The sequence below is a fragment of the Myotis daubentonii genome, chromosome 9 (assembly GCF_963259705.1).
Source record: "Myotis daubentonii chromosome 9, mMyoDau2.1, whole genome shotgun sequence".
In the NCBI taxonomy this organism is placed as follows: domain Eukaryota; kingdom Metazoa; phylum Chordata; class Mammalia; order Chiroptera; family Vespertilionidae; genus Myotis; species Myotis daubentonii.
Window position 1 is genome coordinate 7,571,611 of NC_081848.1, and position 27,013 is coordinate 7,598,623.

General features: G+C 44.3%; 1 protein-coding gene across 9 annotated transcripts in view; it reads left to right on the plus strand.

The window, feature by feature from the left end:
- Window positions 1-21,506: 21,506 nt before the first annotated feature.
- USP28 (ubiquitin specific peptidase 28) overlaps window positions 21,507-27,013 on the plus strand; it is a 72,489-nt gene continuing 66,982 nt past the window's right edge. For 3 of the 9 annotated variants that reach the window (XM_059707823.1, XM_059707827.1, XM_059707824.1), the window contains exon 1: window positions 21,509-21,672. In XM_059707823.1, the coding sequence (XP_059563806.1) occupies window positions 21,616-21,672 (57 nt within the window). In that variant the 5' untranslated portion in view covers window positions 21,509-21,615. Of the gene's footprint in view, window positions 21,673-27,013 lie in introns of all 9 variants that reach the window. The other 6 variants (XM_059707831.1, XM_059707829.1, XM_059707833.1 and 3 more) reach the window with 5 other exon arrangements.

The following is a 27,013-nucleotide window of genomic DNA, read 5'->3' on the forward strand; positions in this document are numbered from 1 at the left end:
CATGCCTGGGCAGGGGACCCCCATCTCCCTCTGATCGCTTGCTCCACCCCCTGCCCAAGCCTGACGCCTCTGACCCAGGCTTCAGGCCTGGGCAAGGGGACCATCATATCCCCCCAATCCCCGGCTCCGCCCCCTGCCCAGGCCTGATGCCTCGGCTAGAGGAGTTGACCCTCATCACCCTCCGATCACCAATCACCGGATCGGCCCCTTGACCATGCCTGAGGCCTCCGGCTCGGGCAGCGGGGACCCACAGCTGCAGCGGCCCCGCGACCGTGGGCTCTGCTTTAGGCCCAGGCAAGGGACCCCTAGCTCCCGGGACTGCCAGCTTCGACCGTGTCCAGCTCCCATCACTGGCTCCACCCCTACTTCCTGCTATCACTAGCCAGGGTGGAAAAGGCGCCTGATTCTCCGATCATGGCTGGTGGGCAGGGCAAAGGCGGCCCCAGGGCCGCCTTTGCCCTGCCCCCCAGCTCTTAGCTCCCCCCTGGGTTTCCGATCACTGTCAGTGGCAGGGGGCTTCTTCCTGCTTTCCCTTTCGCCTCCCTGCATTGTGCCTACATATGCAAATTAACCGCCATCTTGTTGGCAGTTAACTGCCAATCTTAGTTGGCAGTTAACTGCCAATCATAGTTGGCAGTTAATTTGCATATAGCCCTGAATAGCCAATGAAAAGGGTATCGTCGTACGCCAATTACCATTTTTCTCTTTTATTAGATAGGATTATATCAGTGATTTTCAACTGGTGTCCTACTTGCAATACCTGACTATTTAGTCAGCAACACTGACCTCTCTTTCCTTAGATTTTTAGATAAAATAAATGACAACAGCCAAAACAGCAATAGCTGTCCAGTGTGAAGAAATCAATATTATACCTACTAGAGGCCCAGTGCACAAAATACATGCATGGGTGCGGTGTCTAGGCATGGCTGGCGATTGAAGCACGAGCATCTGGCATGGAAGGGCAGGTCCCAGCTGACCGCTGGGCCCTGGGCAGCACCTGGGCCCATGGACCCTGTGTACCCCCCTCCGCCTGAGTCATGGTGCCCGAGTCCCCACAGAGAGATGCAGTGAGCGTGGCCAGACGCTGCAAGCCAGGCAGACAGTGTGCTTGCGGCCTCACAGACCGGCTTCTGTGCAAACTCACTAGGAGCCTGACCAGCCCCTACGGTCCTGGCAGCTGCAGCCTGGCTCACTCAGAAGAGGCCGCACGGGTGTGGGGTGGGCTCCTCACGGGCACCCGGCACTTGAGCATGGGGGCTTCCCTGGCCATGCAAGCCCTGGGGGGAGGGTAGCAGGGGGAGTGAGAGCAAACTCGAGGGACACCCCGCATTCTCACTGCACCTTTGTTCCCCTCACCCCCACTCCCAGGTAGCCGGCGAGAGGTCACAGCATATTCCACATCACCCCCTGGTGGTCAGCGCACATCATCGCAAACATCAAACGACTGCCCAAAGGGACAATTTGAATATTAGGCTTTTATTATATAGGATTTTTTTTGTCATATCCGAAAAAAATATATATCTTTGGTGTGCTGCAGAATTTTAGTAATTAGCTTATATGTGCCGGGGTGCGGGGGGGGGGGGGGGGCAGGGGTGAAAGAGGTTGGACATCGTTGTATTATCTGTGCGCTTTTAGGTGACTTGAAAGTCATGTCATGCTCTATTCATGCCATCACTCTCTCTTTGCTCTAAGTATCCCTCCTCAGGTTCCCCAAGACCAACTCACACCAACTATGCAATTTATTTCTACTCAGCTCACAACTGTCAATGGACTCCTCCCTGCTTACTTTCTTACTCTCGTGCCTCCAAACATTTTAGCCCTATGAACTCTCAAGTTCCCCAGTAAGACAACGACTTCTCAAGGGGTAGCTGCTCTACTCTCTTCCTAACAGTAGAATAAATAAAGCTTTGGTTGTCTGCCTCTGAGAAGTTATAAACAATGTTATTAAAAGTCATATAGAGCCTGGCTGGTGTCGCTCAGTGGTTGAGTATGGCCATCCATGAACCAAGAAGTCATGGTTCTATTCCCTGTTGGGGCACATCCCCGGGTTGTGGGCTTGGTCCCCAGTAGGGGGCGTGCAGGAGGCAGCCAATCAATGATTCTCTCATTATTGATGTTTCTCTCTCTCCCTCTCCCTTCCTCTCTGAAATCAATAAAAATATATATTTTTAAAAGTCATATAGATTTTTTTTTGTTAATCCTCACCTAAAGATATTTTCCCATTGATTTTTAGAGAGAGTGGAAGGGAGGGGGAGAGACAGAGAGAGAAACATCTATGTGAGAGAGGCACATCAATTGGTTGCCTCTCATATGTGCTCTGACTGGGGCAGGGGATTGAGCCTGCAACTGAGGTATGTACCCTTGACCAGAATCGAACCCACGACCTTTCATTCCGATGGCCTTGGAACCAAACTGGATAGGGCTAGAACTTCAATATTGATAGAAAGGGTAAAATTCCAGAAAGCTGACTTAGACTGGGTGCCGGGAGCCGGTCCATCCTTGCTGTTTCAAGGGACCTGGCATATATGGCATACGGTTCTTAATATGTTTTCTCACCTTCTTGGTGCTGTGTTTTAACCAAGGTCACCTCTCCGAGAAAGGTTGAATCCCCAGGTAGGGATTTTCCCCTGAAGTTAGGGAGGGAATAAAACCCCTCAACTAAGTGCCAGGCGGGTAATTAATCCCTTTAACTACAAACAATCATGCTTAAACTACATAATCTTTTCTCCCTGGAATGGAGATAAGAAACGCCCTAATCTTTGTAATAGAGATTGATAGGATTGAATCAACTGGTATAAATACAGTTGTAACAAGACAGAAAGACACAGAACTCAGAACACAGAACTAAGGACACAGGGCTTGGAAGACAGGACCAAGAGAGACAGAGCCTAGGCACAGAACCTACACAGAACGTTCTCTAGAGACAGAAGAACTTCGCTGGCGAGAGCATGCCGGAGGATCCTGGACAGGGACTGGCCTCGGAGCCTGGAGGCGGAGCCTGGCGAGAGAGCATGGCAGGGATCCTGGACTGAACCTGACTACAGAGATTGGCAGGAGAACCTGACTAGAACCTGGACAGAACCTGACTGGAGAACCTGAGCAGAACCTCTCTGGAGATCCAGACCAGAACTTGGCTGGAGATCCTGGCTAGGCTGCTGATCAACTGAACGCTGTCTCCGTGTCATTCCTTCTTCGCCGACTCCGTCCACACCTTTGGGGACCCCTGGACCCGCTGGGGTTGGACCCCAGCAACTGGGTTTTTCTGAAGCATAACTGATAAGGATTTGTGTATGCGTGTTTGTTACAGAAGGACACACAAAAGAAACAGCTAAGGAAAAAAGGTGGGGTTAGCCTGGCCCTGCAGGGCAACTTCACAGTGAAAATGACACTAAGAGTTTGTTCCTTAGTAAGGGAGCCTGGCTGGCACCCACTCATACCTGTCAGGGGGCGGGGGTGGCAGGTAGTGAACTCCCAGGCACTTTCTGCTCTTTTCCTGGGCAAGCAAAATACTGAGTAGCCCAGGCACAGAATTCTAGGTGTGGGCCTTTGGGAGCAATAGCACACAGAAGCCGCAAGAGGGAGCACAGGGACCGTGAACGGGGACCTGGGAAGGTCTGGGAAAACCAGTAGGGACAGCGGAGATTTCGGAGAGAGGCTGCTCATCTCCCCAAAGACAGTTCCTTTCTAAGGAACCTGGTGATCAACTTTCTCAGAGCCTAATCATACAGAAATAAACATATTAGCTATTGTCAAATTCATACTCTTCCTCCTGAAGGAAGCTCTCTCTCCTCAAGATACTCAGTGATGATTTTACCATAAAACTGCAGAGGCACGTGGTTCCTAACTTGATCACGTTTTTAAAGAATCAGATAGGGGCCCTGGCCGAGTGACTTGGCTGGTTGGAGCATCGTCCCGAGCACCAAAAGGCTTTGGGTTCAATTCCTGGCCGGGGCTCCTATAGGAGGCAACCGATCGATGTTTCTCTCTCCCTTCCTCTCTTTGAACATATCCTCAGGTGATGATTAATTTTAAAAAGAATAAGATATGAAAACATAAAATCTGAAGTCTTAAGTTATACTGATGTGAAGTCTAAACAAGTAGTTTGCAACCCCGACAGAACATTAGGATCATCTGGTGCTGGGGTCCAACCCCAGCAGGTCCAGGGGTCCCCAAAGGTGTGGACGGAGTCGGTGAAGAAGGAATGACACAGAGGCAGCATTCAGGTGATCATCATAGCCGGGTTCTCTTGTCAGGGTCTCCAGCCAGGTTCTGTAGCCATGTTCCCTCGCTAGGTTCTCCAGCCAGGTTCAGTCACCAGGTTCTAGTCAGGTTCTCTTGCCATGTTCTATCCAGGTTCTGTAGCCAGGTTCTGTCTCTAGGTTCTGTGGCCAGTTTCTGTCCAGGATCTTTTGCCATGTTCTCTCCAGCGAAGTTCTTCTGTCTCTAGGTTCTGTGTAGGTTCTGTGTCTAGGTTCTATCTAGGTTCTGTGTCTAGGTTCTGTATCCTATTGTCTTGTTACATCTGTATTTATACCAGTTGATTCCAATCCTGTCAATCTCTATTCCAAAGGTTAGGGCGTTTCTTATCTCCATTCCAGGGAGTAAAGATTATGTAGCTTAAGCATGATTGTTCATAGTTAAAGTGATTAATTACCCACCTGGCACTTAGTTAAGGGGTTTTATTCCCTCCCTAACTTCAGGGGAAAATCCCTACTTGGGGAAACATCCTTTCTCAGAGAGGTGACCTTGGTTAAAACACATAGTGCCAAGAAGGTGAGCAAACATATTAAGAACAGTATGCCATATATGCCAGGTCCCTTGAAACAGCAAGGATGGACCGGCTCCCGGCAATCTGGGTGTTTAAAAACTTTTAAAAAATTACCTGGGCTCCACCTCCAGCGATGCTGATGTTACAGAACAAGGTGCGGACCAGGTGCCGGCGGGTTTCTGAAACTGCACAGGTGACTCTGATGTGCAGCCGGATCTAAAAAACACACGTTTAAACCAACGCGAATAGACTCTCTTGCAGATGCACGGGATACATTTCCCTTCATTCAGTTATTATTGAGTTCCACGTTGATGCTTATAAAAGGCAACTGTTGGGATATCTGCCCTGTCTACCCTCCCTTCTCGGAGAATTGCCTTTTTCCTCCAGCTCCAGAGGCCATATGTGTCCTATTAGCTCACCCTCTCTGACCAAAGCCAGTAGGACAAGGGGACAAAGGCTGGACATCTGGACAAGTGGACCTCTAGACTCCCTCCTAGAACTGGAAGCCAGTGGGTAGTGGTGCTGGGGCTGGGGAAGTATTGTGGACCCAAGGCTGGAGCGATGGCAGTTTCCACCACTTCCACAGAGCAGCACAGAATGCTGGGCAGAGAGGTGAGGATGAGAAACCACCCGGGCCCGCCGCCGGAGAGGAGTCATTTCGAATCCTGGTGATTCTTTGAGAACCGGTCCCAGCTCTGCAGCCCAGCTGACTCCCACGAGATTGCTATGTGGCCTCTAAAGAAGTCACCCTCCCTCCACGTATGAGAGCTGCTTTGTGCTGGTTTCTGTTACTTGCAACTAAAAAACCTTTGTTAAAACAATGATACTTTGGCCAGGTCCTAAGTTTGTGCCAAAAATATCTTTGTTAGGTAAAATGTGTAGTGGCATGTAAGCGATAGTGGGTATACGCTCCTGAGCCTGTAGACGTTCCTGGCCACCATGTGTGTCTGCCTCCCCAGAGGTCACGTCATCACCCAGCCATCACCCAGCACCTACAGTGGTGTGGTGGAGGTCCCATCAGTAGTTGTTGAACTCAAATATTAGGCTTGTCAAAGAATATGTATGTATTAGTGTGCGAGGGCTGCCATAGCCAAGCACTGCAGATGGGGTGGTTTAAACCACAGAAAGTTATTTTTTCATGAAGGTGTCAGCAGGGTTGGTTTCTCCCGAGGCCTCGCTCCTGGGCCTGCACTTGGCCATCTTCTTGCTGTGTCCTCATGTGGTAGCCCCTTGGTCTAATCTCTCCTGGTAAGGACCCCACTCATATTGGACTAAGGGCCACCCTAACACCCCATTTTAACTTAATCACCTCTTGAAAGGCTCTGCCTGCAGGTACAGTCACATTCTGAGGTACTGGGGGTTAGGGCTTCATGAGAATTTGCAGGGGACACAATTCAGCCCATAACAATGTATGTTCACTCATTTATTTACTCCAGATACTTTTGTGGATCGCAATGAAACAGGCCTAGTGTGATCCTCCAAACCAAAGCCTTTAATCAATGCTAAATGTGCCAGCTCCTTCATAGTGTCAGTTTATAACTTTCAAAGCATCTTATAGATTGAATTGCTCCAAATTACATGATTAACTCTTGGAGGAAATCTAAGGCTACAAACTTCGGAAAAATGGGTAAGTTCCCAGCACACAGTTTTATTAACAAAATTAGCATGGATACAGGTTTTTTAAAAAAATTGCCTTATTTTCATTTTTTTAAATTGACTTTATTTTTGAGAGTAGTTTTGGGTTCACAGCAAAATTAAGGGAAAGGTACAAAGATTTCTCATATACAACCTGCTCCAAAACATGCATAGCCGCCCCTAGTATCAGAGTGGTACATTTGTTACAACTGATGAACCTACATGGACATGTCATAATCACCCAAAGTCCATCGCTTACACTGCAGGTCATTCTTGATGCAGTTGCCCATTCTATGGGTTTAGGAAAATGTATCATGACACATCTCTATCATTGTGGGATCATACATAGTATTTTCACTGCCCTGAACACCCTCTGTGCTCTGTCTATCCTCCCCTTTTAACCCTCAGCAACCACTGATCTATTTACTGCCTCCATAGTTTTAACTTCTCCAGACATTTCAGATTGACTTTTTTCACTTATTAATATTAACTTAAGATTTCTTCATGTCTTTTCCTGACTTAATAGCTCATTTCTTTTTAGTGCTGAATAATATTCGATTGTTTGGATGTACCATCGTTTACTTACCCGTTCACCTATTGAGGGACATCTTAGTTACTTCCAAGTTTGGCACTTACTGGTATGAATAAAGCTGCTATAAACATCCGTGCACAGGTTTTAGAGTGGATGTAAGTTTTCAGCCCCTTTGGGTAAACAACAAGGAGCATAATTTGGGGGTCATATGGTAAGAGCATGTTTAGTTTTGTAAGAAACTGCCAAACTGTGTTTTAAAGTTGCTGCACCATTTTTCATTCCCACCAGCAGTACACGAGAATTCCTGTTGCTTCACGGCCTCGCCAGCAGTTAGTGCTGCCAGTGTCCGGATTTGGCCATTCTAGCAGGTGTGTGCTGGCATCTCATTGTTTTAGGCTGCAATTCCCTGAAGACAAATGATGTGCAGCCCTTTTTCATGTGTTTATTCACCATCAGTTTATCTTCTTTGGTGAGGGATTTGTTGAGGTCTTTGGCTCGTTTTTTTAATCAGGGTGTTTGCTTTCTTATTGTTAAGTTTTAAGAATTCTTTTTATATTTTGGATAAGTCTTTTATCAGACATATACTTTGTAAATATTTTCTTCAAGTCTATGGCTTGTCTGTTCATTCTCTTGACATTGTCTTTCAGGAAGCAGAAGTTTTACTTTTAATGACATCTAGCTTATCAATTATTTCTTTCATGGATTGTAACTTTGGTGTTGTTTCTAAAAAATCACCCACAAACTCAAGGTCATTGGAGTTTTATAGAGTTGTGTTTTACATGTAGGTCTGTATTACATTTTGAGTTAATTTTTATGAAAGGTGTAAGGCATGTGTTAGGATTAGTTTTTTTGCATGTAGATCTCCAGTAGCTCTAGTACCATTTATTGAGAGGACTGTCTTTGCTCCACTGTATTACCTTTACTCATTTGCCAAAGATCAGTTGACTGTATTTATGTGGGTCTAATTCTGCACTTACTATTCTGTTCTATTGTTCTATTTGTCTGTTCTTTCTCCAGTGCCATACTGTATTGAATCCTGTAGCTTTCTAATGTCTAATGTCGAGTAGTATCAATCCTCCCACTTTGTTCTTCTCCTTCAACATTGTGTTTGCTATTCTGGGCCTTTTGATTCTCCATATCAACTTTAAAATCAGTTTGTGGATATCCACATGATAACTTGATGAGAATTTGGTTGGAGTCCCATTAAATCTATACATCAAGTTGAGAAGAACTGACATCTTGACAATATTGGATTTCTTATCCACAAACATGGTCTAGCTCTCCATTTAGTCATGCGTTTACTTACTTTAAAATTTTATTTTTTAAATTACAGTTTACAGTCAAGATTACTTTGTACTAGTTTCTCTCCATTTATTTTACCTCCATTTATTTTGTTCTTTGATTTCATTCATTACAATTTTATAGTTTTTCTCACATAGATCTTACACACATTTTCTTAGATTTATACCAAAGTATTTCATTGAGGTGGGGGGATATAAGTGATTTATAATTTCAAACTCATCTTGTTCATTCTGGTATACAGAAAAGTGATTGACTTTTTTATATTAACCTTATGCCCTATACCCTTGTTGTAAACATAGATTAGTTCCAGAAGTGTTTTTTATTTGCTTGTTTGTTTTGCCAATTCTTTTGAGTTTTCTACATAGATGATCATGTCATCTGTGAATAAAGACAGTTTTCTTTCTACCTTCTCAATCTGTACACCTTTTATTTCCTTTCCTTGTCTTAATGCATTAGCTAGAATTTCCAGTAAGTTGAAAAAGAATGGTGAGAGGGAACATCCTTGCCTTCTACCTGATCTTAGTGGAAAAGCTTAGAGTTCCTCACTATTACGTATAACGTTAACTGTAGGCTTTGTAGATATGTTTTTATCAAGTTGAAGGAGTTCCCCTCTATTGCTAGTGTATTGACAGTTTTTATGATGAATGAATATTGCATTTTGTCAAATGCCTTTTCTGCATCTATTGATATGATCATGTGACTTTTGGAAACAGTTTTTTTAAAAGCTTTTATTGTAGTTTTCACCCTCGGTTTGACCAACTCACTTTTTAATTATTTTACTTCTTTTTCTTTTCTTCCTTCTTGTGCTTTGTTGTGTTACTGTTCAAAGGAGGTAATAATTTAAAGTGCACAGGTCTTCAATGTGCAGTGTTATGAGTTTTGAAAAATGTATACATTCTTCTAACCAACATCTCTATCAAGATATGGTACATTTCCAAAAAGTTCCTTTATGTTCTTTGCCTATTTTAGAATTTTCTATAATTAGAATCATATACAGTATGTACCCTTTGTGTCAGGGTTCTTCCTCTCAATGTTTTTGAAATTCCCATATGTTGTTATGTATATCAATAATTCTTTGATTTTTCATTGCGGAATGATATTTTATCATGTGGATATTATACAATTTGTTTATCTAATTACCTATAGACAGATATTTGGGTCATTAAAACCTGGGACTGTTATAAAGAAAGATACTATGGACATTTTGGAGCAGGTCTTTTCGTGGATCCACACTTTCATTTCTCCTGGGTAAAAACCCAGGAATGGATTGCTGGATACAAGATGTGAATGTTTAACTTTTAAGAAACTAAAAGTTTTCCAAAGTAGTTTTACCATTTTATAATCCTACTAGTAATGTATGTGAGTTTGGATTGCTCCACATCCTTCCTAACACTTTATAAAGTCTTTTAGCTGGGGCAGGTGGCTCAGTTGTTGGAGCATCGTCCCATATACCAAAGGGTGGTGGCTTCGATCCCTGATCAGGGGCATGTGTGGGAGGCAACCAATCGATGTTTCTCTCTCTCTCTCTCTCTCTCTCTCTCTCTCTCTCAAATCAATTTTTAAAACTTTTTAAAAAGTCTTTTAAATTTTAGTCACTCTAATTGGTGTGTAGTAATAGTACATTATAGTTTTAATTTGTAATTCCCTGATGACTAATGCTATATTGACCATTTATATATGTATCTTACTTTGTAAAGCATCTGTTAAAGTTGTTTGCCCATTTTTATTTTTTAATTTATTTTTAAATCTTTATTGTTGAAAGTATTACATAGGCCCCCCATTTTCCCCCATTGGCCCCCTCCAGCCCGCCCCTGCTCCCCACCCCAAGCAGTCACCACCCTATTGCCTTCACCATGGGTTATGCATATATGCATACAAGGTCTTTGGTTGATTACTTAACACCCACCCACCCTCCCCATCTTTCCCTCCGAGATTCTTTTGCCCATTTTTAAACCAAACTGTATTTTTCTTAATGATTTGTAGGAGTTCTTTATACATCTGGTTGTGAATAATTTTCTCAGAATATGTATTATATTTTCTCCCAGTCTATGGTTTACCTTTCGATTTTATTAACAGTCTTTTGTGGAGCATAAATTTTTTATTTTGATTAATCCAGTTTATCAATTTCTTCTTTTATTATGTTTAGTGTACTTTATGTCAAGTCAAGCTAATCTGCTATATCCAGGTAGAGAAGGCAATCTCATGTTGTCTTCTCTCTAGAAGCATTAAAATTTTAGTTTAAAATTTATATATATGGCCATCTTGAATGAGTTGTTATATATGATGTATGATTGAAGTTGTTTCATTTTTTTCCCATACAAGTATCTTATCACCATTTATTGAAAAGGTTTTACTTTCCCCACTGAATTGAATCAGCATCTTTTCTGAAAATCACTTGACTCTGAATTTATTTCTGGACTCTCTATTCTGCTGCATTGATATGTTTGTCTATCGTAAGGTTTCTCAACTCCAGCACTATTGACATTTTGGGCCAAATGATTCTTTGTTGTGGGAGCTTTCCTGAGCATTATAGGATATTTAGCAGCATCCCTGACCTCTGCTCATTAGTACCTATTCCCTCAATGTGACAACCAAAAATGTCTCCACACATTACCAAATGTCTCCTGCAGGAAAAATTTCCTTGGAGGAGAGAACCACCGGCATATCCTTTGCCAACACCAAACTTGAAACGAGTCGAAAAGGCAAAAGATATATCTTAGCGTTTCTAGTATGGATAAACACTGAGAACGAATTCCTAGCCATGAAAATAAAGAAACATTTTTTGTTTTATACCCTTGTTTTAAGTAACCTCCCTCAAGCAATCTCTAGAATCTGCTCTGAATGGCTTGGCTTATTTGATAATGTCCACAAAGTGATGGAAAAGAGGCTCTTTATCTTATCCAGTTTGAGCAACGCATACTTAGCTTTTGTAAAAATCAAAGCTTATTTAAGTATCACTGCAAAATGTTCAAAATATTTTCATGTTCTTCAGATAATCTTATAACCAGATCGGACACCAAAAGACCTACTCAGCATGATCAAGTGATTGCATTGGTTTTGCCTTCATCCCATTCTTTTTGTCTTGCCAATGAAATAATGAGATTTAGCATAAAACAACAGTTGTTCAGGTCACTGCTCATCTTTTTGTAAAGCTGAGGAAATGCAAGTTGAGAATCCACTACTTTCAAATAACAATGTTAAGCTGAAATACTTTCCTGAAGCTTTTTCTCCTAGGCACTGGAGCTCCTTGATTGGAGTAAGTGAACTCTCCGATCTGCTGGCCCCAGGAATTCCACGCAAATTCGTGAAGCATTCCATATTAAAAAAAATAAATAAATAAAGGAATTCCATTCTTGACATGCATTCCTTAAAGCACCAACACCCACTCTACAGGGTTACAGCTCTTCACAAAAATGGCTGGAGTCCAGACACTCGATTCAGCACCCGTTTCTTTGGTTTTAAGTTTCATGTTATGGATTACTCTGGAGAAGTATTAGAGACAGTAAGTACTACAAAAAAATAATTGTTTCAGGACTTCAGAGTTTGTACCTTTGCCATTCCAGACCTGAAATTCTAAACTCTCTTCTCCAGTGGGGACTGAAAGCCCCATTCATCTCTGGCTTTAGTTTCTACCTCTCTGGCAGAGACCATGCACTATCTTCCCTCCTTTTAACACCACTTGGTCTCCAGCTCTTTGACGATTGCCCTGAGGACACTTTGGCCCCAAATGATGATTGAAGTTGGCTTACAAAATTGGAAAAGTTGCAACCCTTAAGGGCACAGGACTCCAGGTAGTGATCCCACACACTTTCATTGGGGTTCCTCCTATTGCCTCTGGCTATGTTTTTTTAGAAACAGATTAGCCTAGTTTTGTTAATGATACGTGCTTATCAGATTTGGCCAGGGATCTGCATTTTAGCTGTATTTGAAAGACTGGGAAATTCTATGCTAGGAGTCTCCAGGACCATTGCTTAAATTCAAGATGAGCTGCTCTGTAAGTAGGGTGACCCTGTAATTTATCGTCCCTACCTGCAAGTTTGAGAAAGGAGGAGCTACTGACAATCATGCTGGGAAAACAGGGATAAACAAGAATAGTCCCAGGCAAGGTGGGCCTTGTGATTACCCCAACCACACCAGCTTTCCCTGCCTCTCAGCTCAGCCCAGGTGGCACTCAGAATAGTCTTTACAGGCTGCTGCTTCTTAAATTACTCATCTTTCCCAGTGAGAGTTTTCCTAAACCAAAATCTTCTTATCTTTTACCCCACACCATAGAAAAAGCTAGACTGCTTGGTTAGAGACCTGGCTCTACCTTTATTAGTAGAAAGACCAAGGGCAAATTACTTAACCTGCCTGTGGTCGTTTACTCATTTGTAAAGCACATCCTATCTAATAAAAGGGTAATATGCAAGTTGACCCTAACAGTGGAATGACCAGAACAACCACTTGACCAATCACTATGAGGGGCACTGACCACCTCTCAGTCCCTTTCCCTGGCCGGCAGGCTCTGATCACCTAATGGCAAATGGAGAACAGGGGTGGGTGGCAGGGGACACGGGCAGAGCCAGGCCAAGGCCCCTGCGCCACCAGTCGCCCCACACACAGAGGGCAACCCGTGGTGGGGGCAGGGCCGGTGAGTGTGTGAGAATGGCCAACCTCTCGGTCCTTTACCCTGGCTGTCAGGCTCCAATTGCCTGATGGTGAATGGGGAACCAGGGTGGGTGGCGGCAGGGGGGTGGGGCCGGTGAGCAGGCGGAATGGCCAGCCTCTTGGTTCCTTCCCCTGGCCAGCAGGCTCCGATCACCTGATGGTGAATGGGGAACAAGGGGTGGGTAGCAGCAGCGGGTGGGGCTGGCTGCAGGCAGCCAGGGAAGATGGCCCTGAATGCAGTCCAGGTCTAGGGACTGTACCCGCACACGAATTTTGTGCACTGGGCCTCTAGTATTTATAATAACAGCATTTACTTTTGTTGACCATAAGACTAAATTGATTAGGTACTGCATTACCAAAAAGAAGTTATTCAGGAACTAGAAAAGACTGCAATCCAGTGCAGTGCCTGCAGCCCTGGAGAACTTTGTAGAGCTTCATGCCCAGATAAAGGAGGTACTTTATCCAGGGGAAGAGGAAGTTGGAGGGAAGCACAGGACTTGGTTGGAAAGTCTGTAAGGAGGAATCTCCGAAAGATCAGGGGACCTTGCCGAAGGTGGCAGCCCCTGCCTTGACTTTTCCAAACAAGTCTGAGCCCCCAGGTATTTCATGGGAATCTTTATATTTAGACTTCAAAACATTCTTGCTTAAAGAATACTACAGATGTATGTGTCTTCTCAAGAATGCTTACCCTGCTGGTAGTATCTTTTAGTTCAAGCTGTTGTTACAATAAAAGCCTAAGGAGGCAGGCGAATGGGACTGTTTTGGTTCCTATAGCCAAGCAGCCCCTTAGCCCTCTCATTCACAGAAACGTGTCAGAGTAATCCATTCATCTGTTGCTAAGGGGCTGCCACACTATAGAGTTCTGTTGTGAACATAGAGTCAAGGAAGACTTAAGGCTTTTCTAGGACATAGGGTGCAAGAGCTTCATCTACAGTCCCTCCAATTGATTATGTCCAAATGAAGATTTTATCATTTCATTGGTTATTATGAGGATAGAATGAGTTCACACATGGAAAGGACTTAGAACACTACCTAGCTGCCAAGTGCTGGGTAAAGTTAGCTCTTACTTTCTCTAAAAATGTTCTTTTTTTTTCTAGATTCAAGTATCAGAATCTATAAAACCTCAATAAAAACATTTGCATTTCTAAAGGCAGGGGTTTTTTTTGTTGGTTTTTTTTTTTTGCCTCATCTATGCTTTCACATTTTGCCTCAGCTATTCTTTCAAATTTTGAGAAGGAGGATCTTTTTACTTCAGTGGTGTCCTGGATGAAAAAATTCAGTCACCTGGTGTCCCAATTTATGTCCCAACACTTGCAGCATTACACAAGTTTCTATTTGCTTTTTCTGGGTAGCTTTCTGTTTTTCATTCTAAGTCATGTTTTTGGTTTCTGCAGTCAGCTTCTAAATAATTCTTCCCCTAAATTTTGGGAGCTAAATGAGAAAATATTTTGCAAAATAGACTTCAAAAACTCCTTGGATTATCATCAAAAATCTGGATTTTTTTCCACACTTTTGCATAAAATGGAATGGTAACATTATTCATTTATTTTCTTAAAAACAGTTAAACCATAATTTTTACTTAATAGGAGAGAATGTAAAATGTTTGCCTCATGCCTCAGCCAGCATAAAAGAATTATAGTCTGTAAACTGAAGAAACTTTATATTTCTCAGTATTTTTGGTGGACACAAAAATATTATTAGAGAATGAGGATGGTATGTTTTTAATCTTTATTATTAGAATAGTGTTCTTTTGATCTCTTGTTTTATTAATTATAAAATCTATGTAAAATGATATAATGAACCCTCATGTATCTAACTACCACCTGACTTATGAAAATAGAATATTGCCAATATCTGTGAAATCCCCTATATGCTCTCTTTCCCCATTTCTGCCCTTCTCTTTCCTTCCCTCAGAATTTTGTGTTTACAATGTACTTGCTTTTATTTGTACTTTATCTCCCTAGACAATTATTATTTAACTAGAGGCCCAGTGTACGGATTCGTGCACCAATGGGGTCCCTCAGCCTGGCCTGTGGCGACTGGGCCAAAACCGGCTCTCCGACATCCCCTAAAGGGTTCCAGATTATGAGAGGGTGGTTCTCGGGTGACACACCCCGGAACTGGGCTCCCTCCTCTCTGGTTCTGGGTGCATCACCCGAGAACCGCAGCTGCCAAGTCACCGCAGCTCGGCAGCTCCTACATTGAGCATCTGCTCCTGGTGGTCAGTGCGCATCATAGCTACTGGTCAGATGGTTGAACGGTCAGCCGGTCGCTTAGGTTTTTATATAGAGAGATATTGCTTTTGTAATTTGCATAAATAGAATCATGTTGTATGTTATCTTCTGTGATTTGCTTTTCACCCCACAATACCATGTTCCTGAGAATCAACCATGATATTAATAGCACAGCTGTAGTTCACTCATTTTTCTGCTATATGTTTCATTAAATGACTATACAAAAATTGATCAATTTTACTGTTGATAGATTTAGGTTGTTTCCTGTTTTGTCTGCTGTTAAAAGTGTTATATTTGTATACATATATCCTGGTAAAAATTTTTTGCTAGAATAATATTTGAGGGAGGAATTGTTGGCTGTGAGGATGCACAACTAAAAATTTTAGTAGTTGATATTAATTGCTTTCCAAAGTAGTTGTGCTAATTTATACTACCAGTGTAAGGTCCTCCCATCACTCTACATTCCCAGCAACATGTTATTGTGGTATTTAAAAAATGTTGCCAATTGTATGCATAAAATGGTATCTTTATGGCTTTAATTCATGTGTTCCCAATGACTAGTAAGTTTAGCACCTTTTCATACACTTGGGATTCTTTTCTGTGAAGTGCCTGCTTAAGCCTTTCGTCCTTTCTATTGCATTGTCTTTTTCTTCTAATTTGTAAGAGTTTTTTTTTTATCTAGTTTGGACCAGTGGTTCTAAGGAGATGTTGCCCTTTAGGAGATACAAATGTTGAAAATATTTGGCAATGTCTGGAAACATTTTTTTTAATTGATTTTTTTTTTTTTTTACAGAGAGGAAGGGAGAGGGATAGAGAGTTAGAAACATCAATGAGAGAGAAACATTGTTCACCTGCCTCCTGCACGCCTCCTACTGGGGATGTGCCCGCAACAAAGGTATATGCCCCTGACCAGAATCGAACCCGGGACCCTTCAGTCCCCAGGCCGACGCTCCATCCACTGAGCCAAACCAGTCAGGGCTGGAAACATTTTTAATGGATATGGGAGAGCTACTGGCAACTAGAAGGTAAAGGCCAGCGATGATGCAAAGCGACCTACAATGCACAGGACAGCCACCACAACGGAAAATTACCTGGTCCAATGTGTTAATAGTGCCAAAGTTGGGAAACCTTGTTCTAGATCAGCGGTTCTCAACCTGTGGGTCGCGACCCCTTTGGCGATCGAACGACCCTTTCACAGGGGTCGCCTAAGACCATCCTGCATATCAGATACTTACATTACGATTCATAACAGTAGCAGCATTACAGTTATGAAGTAGCAACGAAAATAATTTTACGGTTGGGTCACAACATGAGGAACTGTATTTAAAGGGCCAGAAGGTTGAGAACCACTGTAATCTAGATACTAATGTTATCAGGTATATGTGTTAAAAACATTTTCTCCCAGTTTCTGGATGTTTTCATTTTTCTCATGGTATCTTTTAATGGAGAGAAATTCCATGTTTTAACATAATCGAAGTTATCGATCTATTCTTTTATGAGTTGGGCTTTTTGTACCTGATTTAAGAAGGATCTCTTATCCCCAAAGCATAGGATTCTCTAAAGGTGTTTCACAAGTTTTTAACTTTGTTTTTGTTAAATTGATTTCTGTTTATGATGTAAGATAAGAGTCCAAAATTAAATTTTATATGGATAACTATCAGTCTGAGCACCATTTATTAAAAGCCCATCCTATTTTCTCTGGTCTTTGATGCTGGTCTATTAAAAAATCAAGATTGCAGCCTGGCTGGCTTGGCTCATGCCCAGGCTGTGGGCTCAATCCCCAGTAGTGGGTGTGCAGGAGGAAGCCAATCGATGATTCTCTCTCATCATTGATATTTCTATCTCTCTCTCCGTTCCCTTCCTTTCTGAAATCAATAGAAACATATTTAAAAAAAATAAAGATTGCAGAAATGGCTTTACTTCTAGCTCTCTATTTTATCATACCTTTTTAAAAAATACTTTTTTATTTTTCAATTATAGTTGATGTACAATGTTATATTAGTTTCAGGTGTCTAACTCAGTAAGTGGCCATTTATATAACCTATAAAGTGATCACCCCAATAAATCCAGCATCCATCCGACATCATACAAATTTCAGGAAGGTTGGAACTGATTTTTCAACTAGCAAAAACAACACCTATAATTTAACCTCAACACTTACACATCATCTAAATCTTTAATCTGTCCTCCTTCTTTCCTCTGTAGTAAGAAAGGCCCTTTTTGTAACTGCCGAGAAGCTGGCCCTTAAGGATATTTCTGTCTAGATCATCCCTGGAAAAGATCCTATGGCTCAAAGAACAGCTACTCCTGTCAATCAGCCTCGGCCATCAGTTTTCAACTCCAGTAGGTCTGAAGCCAGTGGCAAAAACTATTTATAGAGTGAAGCCCCAATGAAATGCAAGTATACATTTTTTCTTTCCCTTTTTCTTTTTTCTTTTCCTAACTCCTTCCCTCCCTTCTCACTTACCCCACAAAGTTTGATAGAAGCATTCAATAACATTGAAATAGGATCATTTTATTACAATACAAACTATATTTGGAGTTTGAGATAAATCAGAAGCAGAACTATAAATACACTAACTAGGAAAATTACTGAGCCTTGGGACAAAAAGTTTTCTGAGAAAGGAAAAAATAATTCAATTTCTTCTTTGGGGAAATACTCTGAAAACTATGCCCCCTTTTTAACAGGTCACCTATTTATTGCTCCATATTAATATTATTTTTCCTGAATACTCTTGAAATGATTATCGACTAATAACATAATTATTGTGAAGCCTGCATGTATGGGTTTTAAAGAGGAATGAGAGGGGATTTTCTGAGGTGACAGCATATGTTCCATGATACCCACTTTGGTTATTTGATCACCATGAAGCTTGCCAACTGATGGCTGAGCCCTGACGTAGAGTGTTCATTAAATACGCTGGTTGGACTGGGTATCTCTATCTGATTACCATGTCCAGGACCAGCTGGTAGTTAAACCCATGGGGCTATAGCCCTCAAATTGATTAGGTCAAATTTATTAATATGGAGTCTTGTTTAGAACCACATAGCAGAAAGCGGCTTAATCAAAACTCAGGGGCCAATATTTACCGAATGGTCTGTACATACCTCTTTCAGAGACATGAGTATAAAGAGTCTTTGCTGGTCTTTCAAGGAAATTTTCATAATTAAGCATAATAGGTCTCCACCCACTTATACACAATAAATAAGCAATTTCCTATGACAAATGTGCAAAGATGAAACAAGAGTGGCTCCAGAGACATGCTAAAGACACACAAAAATAGAGCTTTCTAGCAACGTACAAGTATGCAATCAAATAAACTAAGCTAAGAAATCAACTTGTTTTGCTCTGACTCCCAGGGTTGAGGCCATGAACACAGGTTTGATTACTCATTAAAAAAAAGGGGGGAACCTGACTGGTTTGGCTCAGTGGATGGAGGGTCGGCCTGCAGACTGAAGGGTCCAGGGTTCAATTCCGGTCAAGGGCATGTACCTTGGTTGCGGGCACATACCCAGTGGGGGTGTGCAGGAGGCGACTGATTGATGTTTCTCTCTCATCGATGTTTCTAACTCTCTATCCCTTTCCCTTCCTCTCTGTAAAAAAATCAATAAAATATATTTTTTAAAAAAGGGGGAGGGGGTAAAGCCACACAAAAAAATAGTCTTATAACCATTAGACATAAACACAGCCTGTTGAATGTGGAAGATTCTGATCTCTTCAAAAGTTACCTGCCAGGGACAGGGGGCCCCTGTATCTCTAGGCAAAAGAAGTATCTATCCCTAGTCCTAGTTCAGGCTCCTGAGAGTCATCAGGTCTCCCATGGGAGCTTCACCGTGTCCTTAGACCACAAGTCGCGGGCACATGCAGACTAGAAAAACCTGCCAGTGAAACATCACAGTCGCACGAACAGCAATGCCGGGAGCACAGGGAAGGCCACTATCCATAAAAAATTCACACCAAGGGTGCTGCCCGAGGGCTAGGACCAGGGCAATGGTAAAAGCAGCAACCCCTCAAAAAGGCGCTTTTACACCCAGCCTGAGCATCGATTTTGGAGAGCCAAAGCGTGCCCTCGTGATACATGTAAATGTGAAACATGGTCAGTAGTTACAATATCCACCAAATTGTTCAAAATACAACTCAACAGAGGGCACCTTAGCTTTAACATGCTATCCTAAGCATCTGCTCAAACTTAACAAAATACTACAATACTTCAGTTTGAACTCCAGAAAATCTAAAATGGGACAACTTAAGAATTTTTTTTTCTGTTTTAGTATGTTTTTATATTTATTGGGGTAAAATGGCAACCGTCAAATTAGGTGTAAAACCTCCTAATACGACATTTGTACACTGTATCATGTGCCCACCACCTGAAGCCAAGTCTCCTTCTGACATGTATTGGGCCCTCTTTGCCCCCTTGTCCTTTCCCCAACCCCCTTCCCCTCTGGTAACCACCATTCTGTTGTATCTAGGTTTTAAATTTATTTGTTCATTTGTTGTTTTATTTCCCACATATAAGTGTAACCATACAGTTCTTGTTCTTTTTGTCTGGCTTATTTCACTTAACATAATACTCTCAAAACAGTCCATGTTCATGGACTGAAATAATTACCATTGTTAAAATAGCCACATTGCCCAAAGAAATCCAGCGGTTCTCAACCTGTGGGGTGCGCGACCCCTTTGGCGGTCGAACGACCCTTTCACAGGGGTTGCCTAAGACCATCCTGCATATCAGGTATTTACATTACGATTCATAACAGTAGCAACATTACAGTTACGAAGTAGCAACGAAAATAATTTTACGGTTGGGTCACAACATGAGGAACTGTATTTAAAGGGCCAGAAGGTTGAGAACCACTGCATATACAGATTTAATGCAATCCCCATCAAAATCCCAGTGGCATTTTCCACAGAACTAGTACAAATACTCCTAAAATTTATATAGAACCACAAAAGACCCCAATAAGCCAAAGCAACCCTGAGAAAAAAAGTACAAAGCTGGAGGTATCGCACTCCCTGACTTCAAACTATACTAGTACAATGGTGTTGAGAAAATGGGAAGCCACTGACACCATACACAAAAATTAACTCAAAAAGTATTAAAGACTTGAATAGAAGACCTGAAGCTCGCGAGACATGGAAAAAAACATAGGCGCTAGACTTACGGCTTTGGTCTCGGTAGGGTTTTTGTGCACTTGCTCCTGATACATATCTGGACTAAGACTTTAAAGCAGCGGTTCTCAACCTGTGGGTCGCGACCCCTTTGGGGGTCCAACGACCCTTTCACTGGGGTCGCCTAAGACCATCGGAAAACACATAATTACATATTGTTTTTGTGATTAATCACTATGTTTTCATTATGTTCCATTTGTAACAAAGAAAATACATCCTGCATATCAGATATTTACATGACGATTCATAACAGTAGCAAAATTACAGCTATGAAGTAGCAACGAAAATAATTTTATGGTTGGGGGTCACCACAACATGAGGAACTGTATTAAAGGGTCCCGGCATTAGGAAGGTTGAGAACCACAGCTTTAAAGTAACAAGATCGGTGGGAGGGACTGTGGTTGGAACTAGTGCTCCTGGGAGCAGTTCTCAAGCCGGGCCGTTGGGGAACCCTGCAGAAAGAGCTGTGCTTACATCAGGCTCTGTGGCTGCAAATGCCTCTCCTTAACTTCTTCCTCTCCATCCCGGCAGCAGTGCAGCGTGTGCACGTGGCTGGCCGGGTCTGCAGGGACTGAGTTGCAACCCCTTCTCCCTCCACCTCGTCCTTTTTGGTGGCAAAACACAGTGGCTACTGTCCATACTGCCCATGCCCACGCCAGTGTGAGGCACCACGCTGGGCAGCAGTGAAGAGGTTTCGTTAAGTTTCGGAAGGCCACTCATCCAACTTCTCGCCTTTGTTAAAAGATGATTAATAATTTTTCGTGTCGCTGGACTTAGGAATGACCACGTGACCAGGTGGGAAGCCCTTTATTTACGCTGCCCCTAGACCGGGTCCCAAATTGGGGAGCAGCTTTCACTCCTCGGAGGGGAAGGCTGAGCGGGCGGCGGGTCCTAGACTTGAGCATATCTTGGAAGCAGAGAACGGAGAAGGGGCGCGGGACGCAGAGGCCGCCGCCAGAAAACCGTGCCCTGGGCACCCCGCCGAGAACGTAACCTCCCCGAGTGGCGATGCCGACCGCTAGCTGTGGGCGGGGCGGGGGTCACGTGGCCGACGCCGGGGTCAAGCCGGGTGCGCCGGCACGCAGAGCACCGCGGCCCTCGGCGGGGGCGGGGCGGGGCGTGTGGGCGGAGCCTCCGGCGCGTGCTGGGGCGGGGGCGGGGGCGGAGGCGGGGCCGGAGCGGGATGATGGGCGGTGATGGCGGCGTGTGGGCGGAGCCTCCGGCGCGCGCTGGGGCAGAGGCGGAGGCGGTGGCAGGGTCTCCGCCTCCTCCTCCTCCTCCTGCGAGGCAGCGCTGGCGGCGGTGGCGGGAGGCCGGTGACCCGGCCATGACTGCGGAACTTCAGCAGGACGACGCGGCCGGAGCAGCCGATGGCCACGGCTCGGTGGGCTCCGTGGCGGCGCGGGGAGCGGGGAGCGGCGGGGCGGGCTCCGGATCGGAGAGAGGAGGGGTGGGGGGCTAGGGCGGGAGCCGCGCGGGCGCGGCCTGCGGGCGGGGCGGGGGCTGCGAGGGGCCACCGCGGGGCGTGGGCGGGCGCGGGGAAGGGGCTCGGGAGGAGGCTGGAGTCTTTCCGAGACTTTAGTTCGGTCGCCGAACGCGGGGCATCAGATGTTTTGGGAAACGAAGCCGGAAGGCGGGCGCGGGGTTGTCTGCACCGCGGTGTCTGGGGAGAGCGCCCCGGGCCGCGCCCGGGGCCGAGGAACTTCCAGGGGCGGCTTTGGTGGTCTTGGCGCTTTGTTTCTATTTTAAAATCCGCTTGAGGGAGTCTCACCCCGGGAGAAGTTAACCGGAAGCCGGCATTACCAGCACCGGGGAGAGGCCGGGTCCTGGCGACCCCCCCTGCGCCCTCGCCGCCGGCCACTCTCCCTAGAGCCGCCCGCCTGCCTCCCCGCAGCGCCCGCAGGGGCGCGCTGGTCGCCGGGGTTAGGGAGGGGGCGTCGCGCCGAGGCGGGGGCGTGTGCCTGTCCCGGTGTCTGCGAGGACCCCGAGCCGCACCAGGGTCTCTGGGCTCCGGTGGCGCGAGGGAAGGAACGCGCTCTGGGAGGAAACCCGAGGCTGACGTCGGTGTGAGGGAACCTGGAAGCGGGCGGTGTGAGACTGTCTGCCCTGCGACTCCGGGATGTCACCGCTCGCGCTTCCCCATCGCCCCTCCAGCGAGCAAACCGGGGAAGTGGGCCGGGTGTTCACACGCGAGTTTGGAAGCGAGGGGTTTCAGGCATATCTGCAACACAGAGCTGTCAGAGGCCTCGGCGCGAGAGACCTTCGGTGCCTTTTTACTCTCCTCTTGCACTCGGGAGGCCGGTAGTGTAGAAGGTGGACACGCTTACTTCCTCTTAGAACTTCGGAAGTGAAAGAGACCTGGAAATGAGAGTATGCCGCTTTCTAATGGAAATGGCTTTGTTAGGTGCTCCCAGTGCCTGCCGGCACCCGAGCCAGCGTTTTCTCTGCTTTCAGAGATCGGTTCTATCAGTTTTTAGGGCAGGGACTGGAAACAGGTGGGAATAAGTCTTAGTTTTGAGACAGTGGCGTTGATGTAGAGAAGAGACTGTTTTCAGGGAGAGCAAGTTCTGTACATTTCTCGGGACTCCTGTTAGTTGAGACCACGTGCCTGTTAACCATGGGCATCTTCACGTCCCTTGGCCACCGTTGGAGAAGTGACCCCCATCTCATCACCGTCTATGTGAGACTGTCGTCTGGGAGGTGTTGGCCGAGCGCTCGTGTGTAAGTCATAGCTATTTTTGGAAGCTTGGGAATCCAGTGGCTGTGGTTGGCTGAGGACCCTGGTTCCTGGCCACCTGCACGGTGGTGACATCAACTGTTCTTCCCGGTGTTTCGCCCCCATACGGACAGCTGATAAGCTCGGTATGCGTGATAATGTTTGCCCTTTTGGCTCTTGTTCTTTTGTTGATGTAAAATGCTTGAAGTCAGCAGGCTAGGTTGAAGGAGTCTTATATGGGGATCTTATATCCTCATCTTGATAAGTTTCATGTTAGAATGGACTTTATTTTTGAATTCTCTGTAGCGTTCTACATTTCTCTTGGAGGATCTTTAATTTTCCTAGTCGGGAAGAGCTTTCCTGCACAGACACTGAGAAGCTTCTTGAACCCGGCGTGCTTCCCCATCCCTCGTTGGTCAGCTCTATACGGACAGACAGAACCCTCCATGACCTCCCAAGAATTTTAGTAGAGGGAAAATGTCGTACTCTTGAAATAGGTGTTCAGTACCTACTCAAACCTAGAAGAGAACACTGTGATGATTCTAAATCCTTCACGCTGTAGACTGTTATTTGAGTATCTAAAGCAGTGGTTCTCAACCTTCTGGCCCTTTAAATACAGTTCCTCATGTTGTGACCCAACCATAAAATTATTTTCGTTGCTACTTCATAATTGTAATGTTGCTACTGTTATGAATCGTAATATAAGTATCTGATATGCAGGATGGTTTTAGACGACCCCTGTGAGAGGGTTGTTCGACCGCCAAAGGGGTCGCGACCCACAGGTTGAGAACCTCTGAAAGGGATTACTTTAGATTCTATTTTAATCAGTTCTTGACTTAGATAAAAACCCAGCAGCAACAGCAACTGTTATTGTAGGATGAACAACTTGAAGTCAGGTTGGTTCTTATAAACCTGCCCTCTATGGCGGCTGTACTAGGGTTCATCACACATTCTCTGTGCTAACTGGAGTCCTATGAAAACCTGCCAGCTGCAGGTAAACTTTAACTTTTTGTTTTCCCTGGATTTATTGGCTTTTCATTCCCTTTTACCTTGTCTCATTCATTGTGATTTTGGGAGCATCAGTAAATGAGTGCTTGGTTGGCTTCTACAACTCTCATGCCTCCTCAGCTACAAAGTTTCTGTTTCCACAATGACTACAGTGTTTATAAAGCACATCAACAAATAATGCCTCAGGTCTTAACATGTGTTTTGTTTCATCAGAGAAATTTAAAGCAGTAGCCAAATGAAGCAGATATTTTTCAAGGAAAATAATGATGTTGATAATAGTAGTTAACATTGAGCATGTACTGTGTACCAAACCTTGTGCTCAGAACTTAACATGCATTATTATGACTGCTCTATGAAGTTTCCTTATGAGAAGGCTTATCCTTGTTAAATAATTTGCTCAAGGTCACCCAGCTGGTAAGTGGTACAGCCAGAGTTGAACCCAGGCAATTCTGACTCCCAAGAGCCAAAGATATCCCTGATTCTACTTCTTTGTTGTTGGACCCATTGTCTCGGTTCAGAACCTTTCTGTTACTCTCTAGGACTTTTCTGATCTTTTAAACTTTGAATCCTCCTTGCACTCTTTCTAAACAGATAACCTTTTTTTCCTACTTGATTGAGCTTGCTCACATCTAAAGAGAGCTCATTGTCTCATGGTTTTGTGTTCCACCCACTCCTCTTTAATGTCTCTTTTCTCAGCAGAAGAGGTACCCATTCCTTCTCCTTCATTTGTTAGAGATGAATCTAGGTCACTGGTGTCCAGAGACCTTTTTGATTGTGACTATTGGATGAGGAGGATGCTGGCATCTAGTGGGTGAAAGCCAGGAATTCGGCTAAACATCCAACATTGTACGGGCCTTATCTGGCCCAATATGTCAGTAATGCTGAGCTTGAGAAACCCTGATCTAGATGATGTCTCTCCCTACTGTCCCAAATCATCTCACGTCTCCTTTATCCTAGCCCAGCGGTTGGCAAACTCACTAGTCAACAGAGTCAAATATCAACAGTACAACGATTGAAATTTCTTTTGAGAGCCAAATTTTTAAAATTTAAACTATATAGGTAGGTACATTGTTATTAACCTACCTATATAGTTTAAATACTGTTGATATTTGGCACCTCCCCTGCACTGCGTATCCCGCGGCCCCCCTGCGCTGCGTCTCCGTCTCCCGTCGCCGGACTGACCTACTGACACCCCCCACTTCTTCTAACGCCACTTCTTCAAAATAGACTCGAAAACCGACTTCTGCGCATGGGCCACAAAGTTTCAATCGCACTGTACGTGTGCGCCCGCACGTGGTATTTGGTGGAAGAGCCACGCTCAAGGGGCCAAAGAGCCGCATGTGGCTCGCGGGCCACGGTTTGCCGACCACGGTCCTAGCCTAATCCCTTTACTGTTATCTTCTTCCTTTCAACTCAAAGTATGGTCCACGGACCAGCAGGGTTTGTATCACCTGGGCGTCTGTTAGAAATGCAGTAATGTGGATGTGCTGGAGCCAGCTTTTACTGGTCTCCACCTGATTGTGTACATCTCTTCCCAAGCTGCTTGGTGACCTCCTGTTGGTAGCTTGAAATTGCCACAGTGGGAGTATTGTTACCAAGGAGATGCACAAGCTCTTCGAATCACCACACCACTGTTTGGGCCTCCACCCTAGACCTAGTGAATCAGAAACTACCTTTTGACAAGATTCCTGGGTGATAAACTTTGGGAAGCTCGGTCCTACACAGAATTCCCATGGTCCATTCAGTTATGAACACATATCCCCAATCCTCAATTAAAATAAGAACAACAAAATTCTCTTCTGCCCTGTCCAGCTATTGCCTTGCCTACCTCCTTTTTTTTTTCCCTTTTGTTTACTTTTTGAACAGGTTTTAAATCTCCCTGTTTCTTTTTTAAAGTATTTTTCCAATTACAGTGTAATTCCAATTCACTGTAGAAAAATTGGAAAACACAGACCCAACAAGATTAGCTCTTGGCTGATAAGAGGCACAGCCCTGAGGCTGAGGCACGTTGGTTACCAGATTCCACAGTGAGGCAGCAGCAACAGGTTGTGCAGAAGCCCAGTTAGGACCTGGCTGTGGGGACCAGTCTAGGCTCCAGCAAGAAGAGGGTGATTGCCCACAGGCCTGCAGCGAGGCCGCAGCAGCAGAAGGGTTAGATTGTAGGGCAGTGAGTAGTTTTATGTTATCAGCATGCCCCAGGCGGCCCAACCAGAGCCTTGCCAGCAGTAGGCTTTTAGTATTTGTCATTAGCAAATGAAACAGACCTGTGGGAAGTAACCAGTGACTGACCACCTTCTGGTCAAATCAGTGGTCTTTCAGTAGTAATTCCTATTACCATTTGTTCCTTTGGTTATTCAAGTACCCCTCATTCTCATGCTTTCATTTGCAATGATTCCTTATTGCCACTTGTTTGTTGTTACTTACTTTGGCATTTGATTTTAGGCTGCCTTACTTCCTGAGCGCTCTTCCCTTGGCTCTGTATGTTGTTCTTTCATCTTCTCTGCTATGGGCTAACCTGTTTGCTTTCTTGGCTGTTACTGTCCTTTTATTAACTGCTTCCCTGTCTGCCTTTGTACTCTTCTACCCCTCTTTTTGGAAATGCTTGTTGAACATTTAAGCTTGTACGTCAGCTTTCTTGGCGATAAGTATTTGCTGAATAGCTACTTTCCCACACTTATTGTAATAGGCAAGGGGATATACTTGTAGTAATAGCATTGGCCATTTGCCAGTTACTGCCTTAAGCACTTTCTGTACATTTCTAATTACAAAAACCCTGCAAGGTATGAATTATTGTATCTTATTACTGATGAGGAAACTCAAACTCAGATACTAATATAGCTAATGAGGGCCTAATATGAGATTTTAAACTGAAGTCTGTTTGCCTCCATATCGCAGATAAAAAATGTGTCTTACTCTTACTCAAGATTCAATTCTAAGTAGCAGAGTTGGGACTTAAAGCCACTGACTTCCCCCACTGCCATTGGTGCCTTTCTAAAGCCAA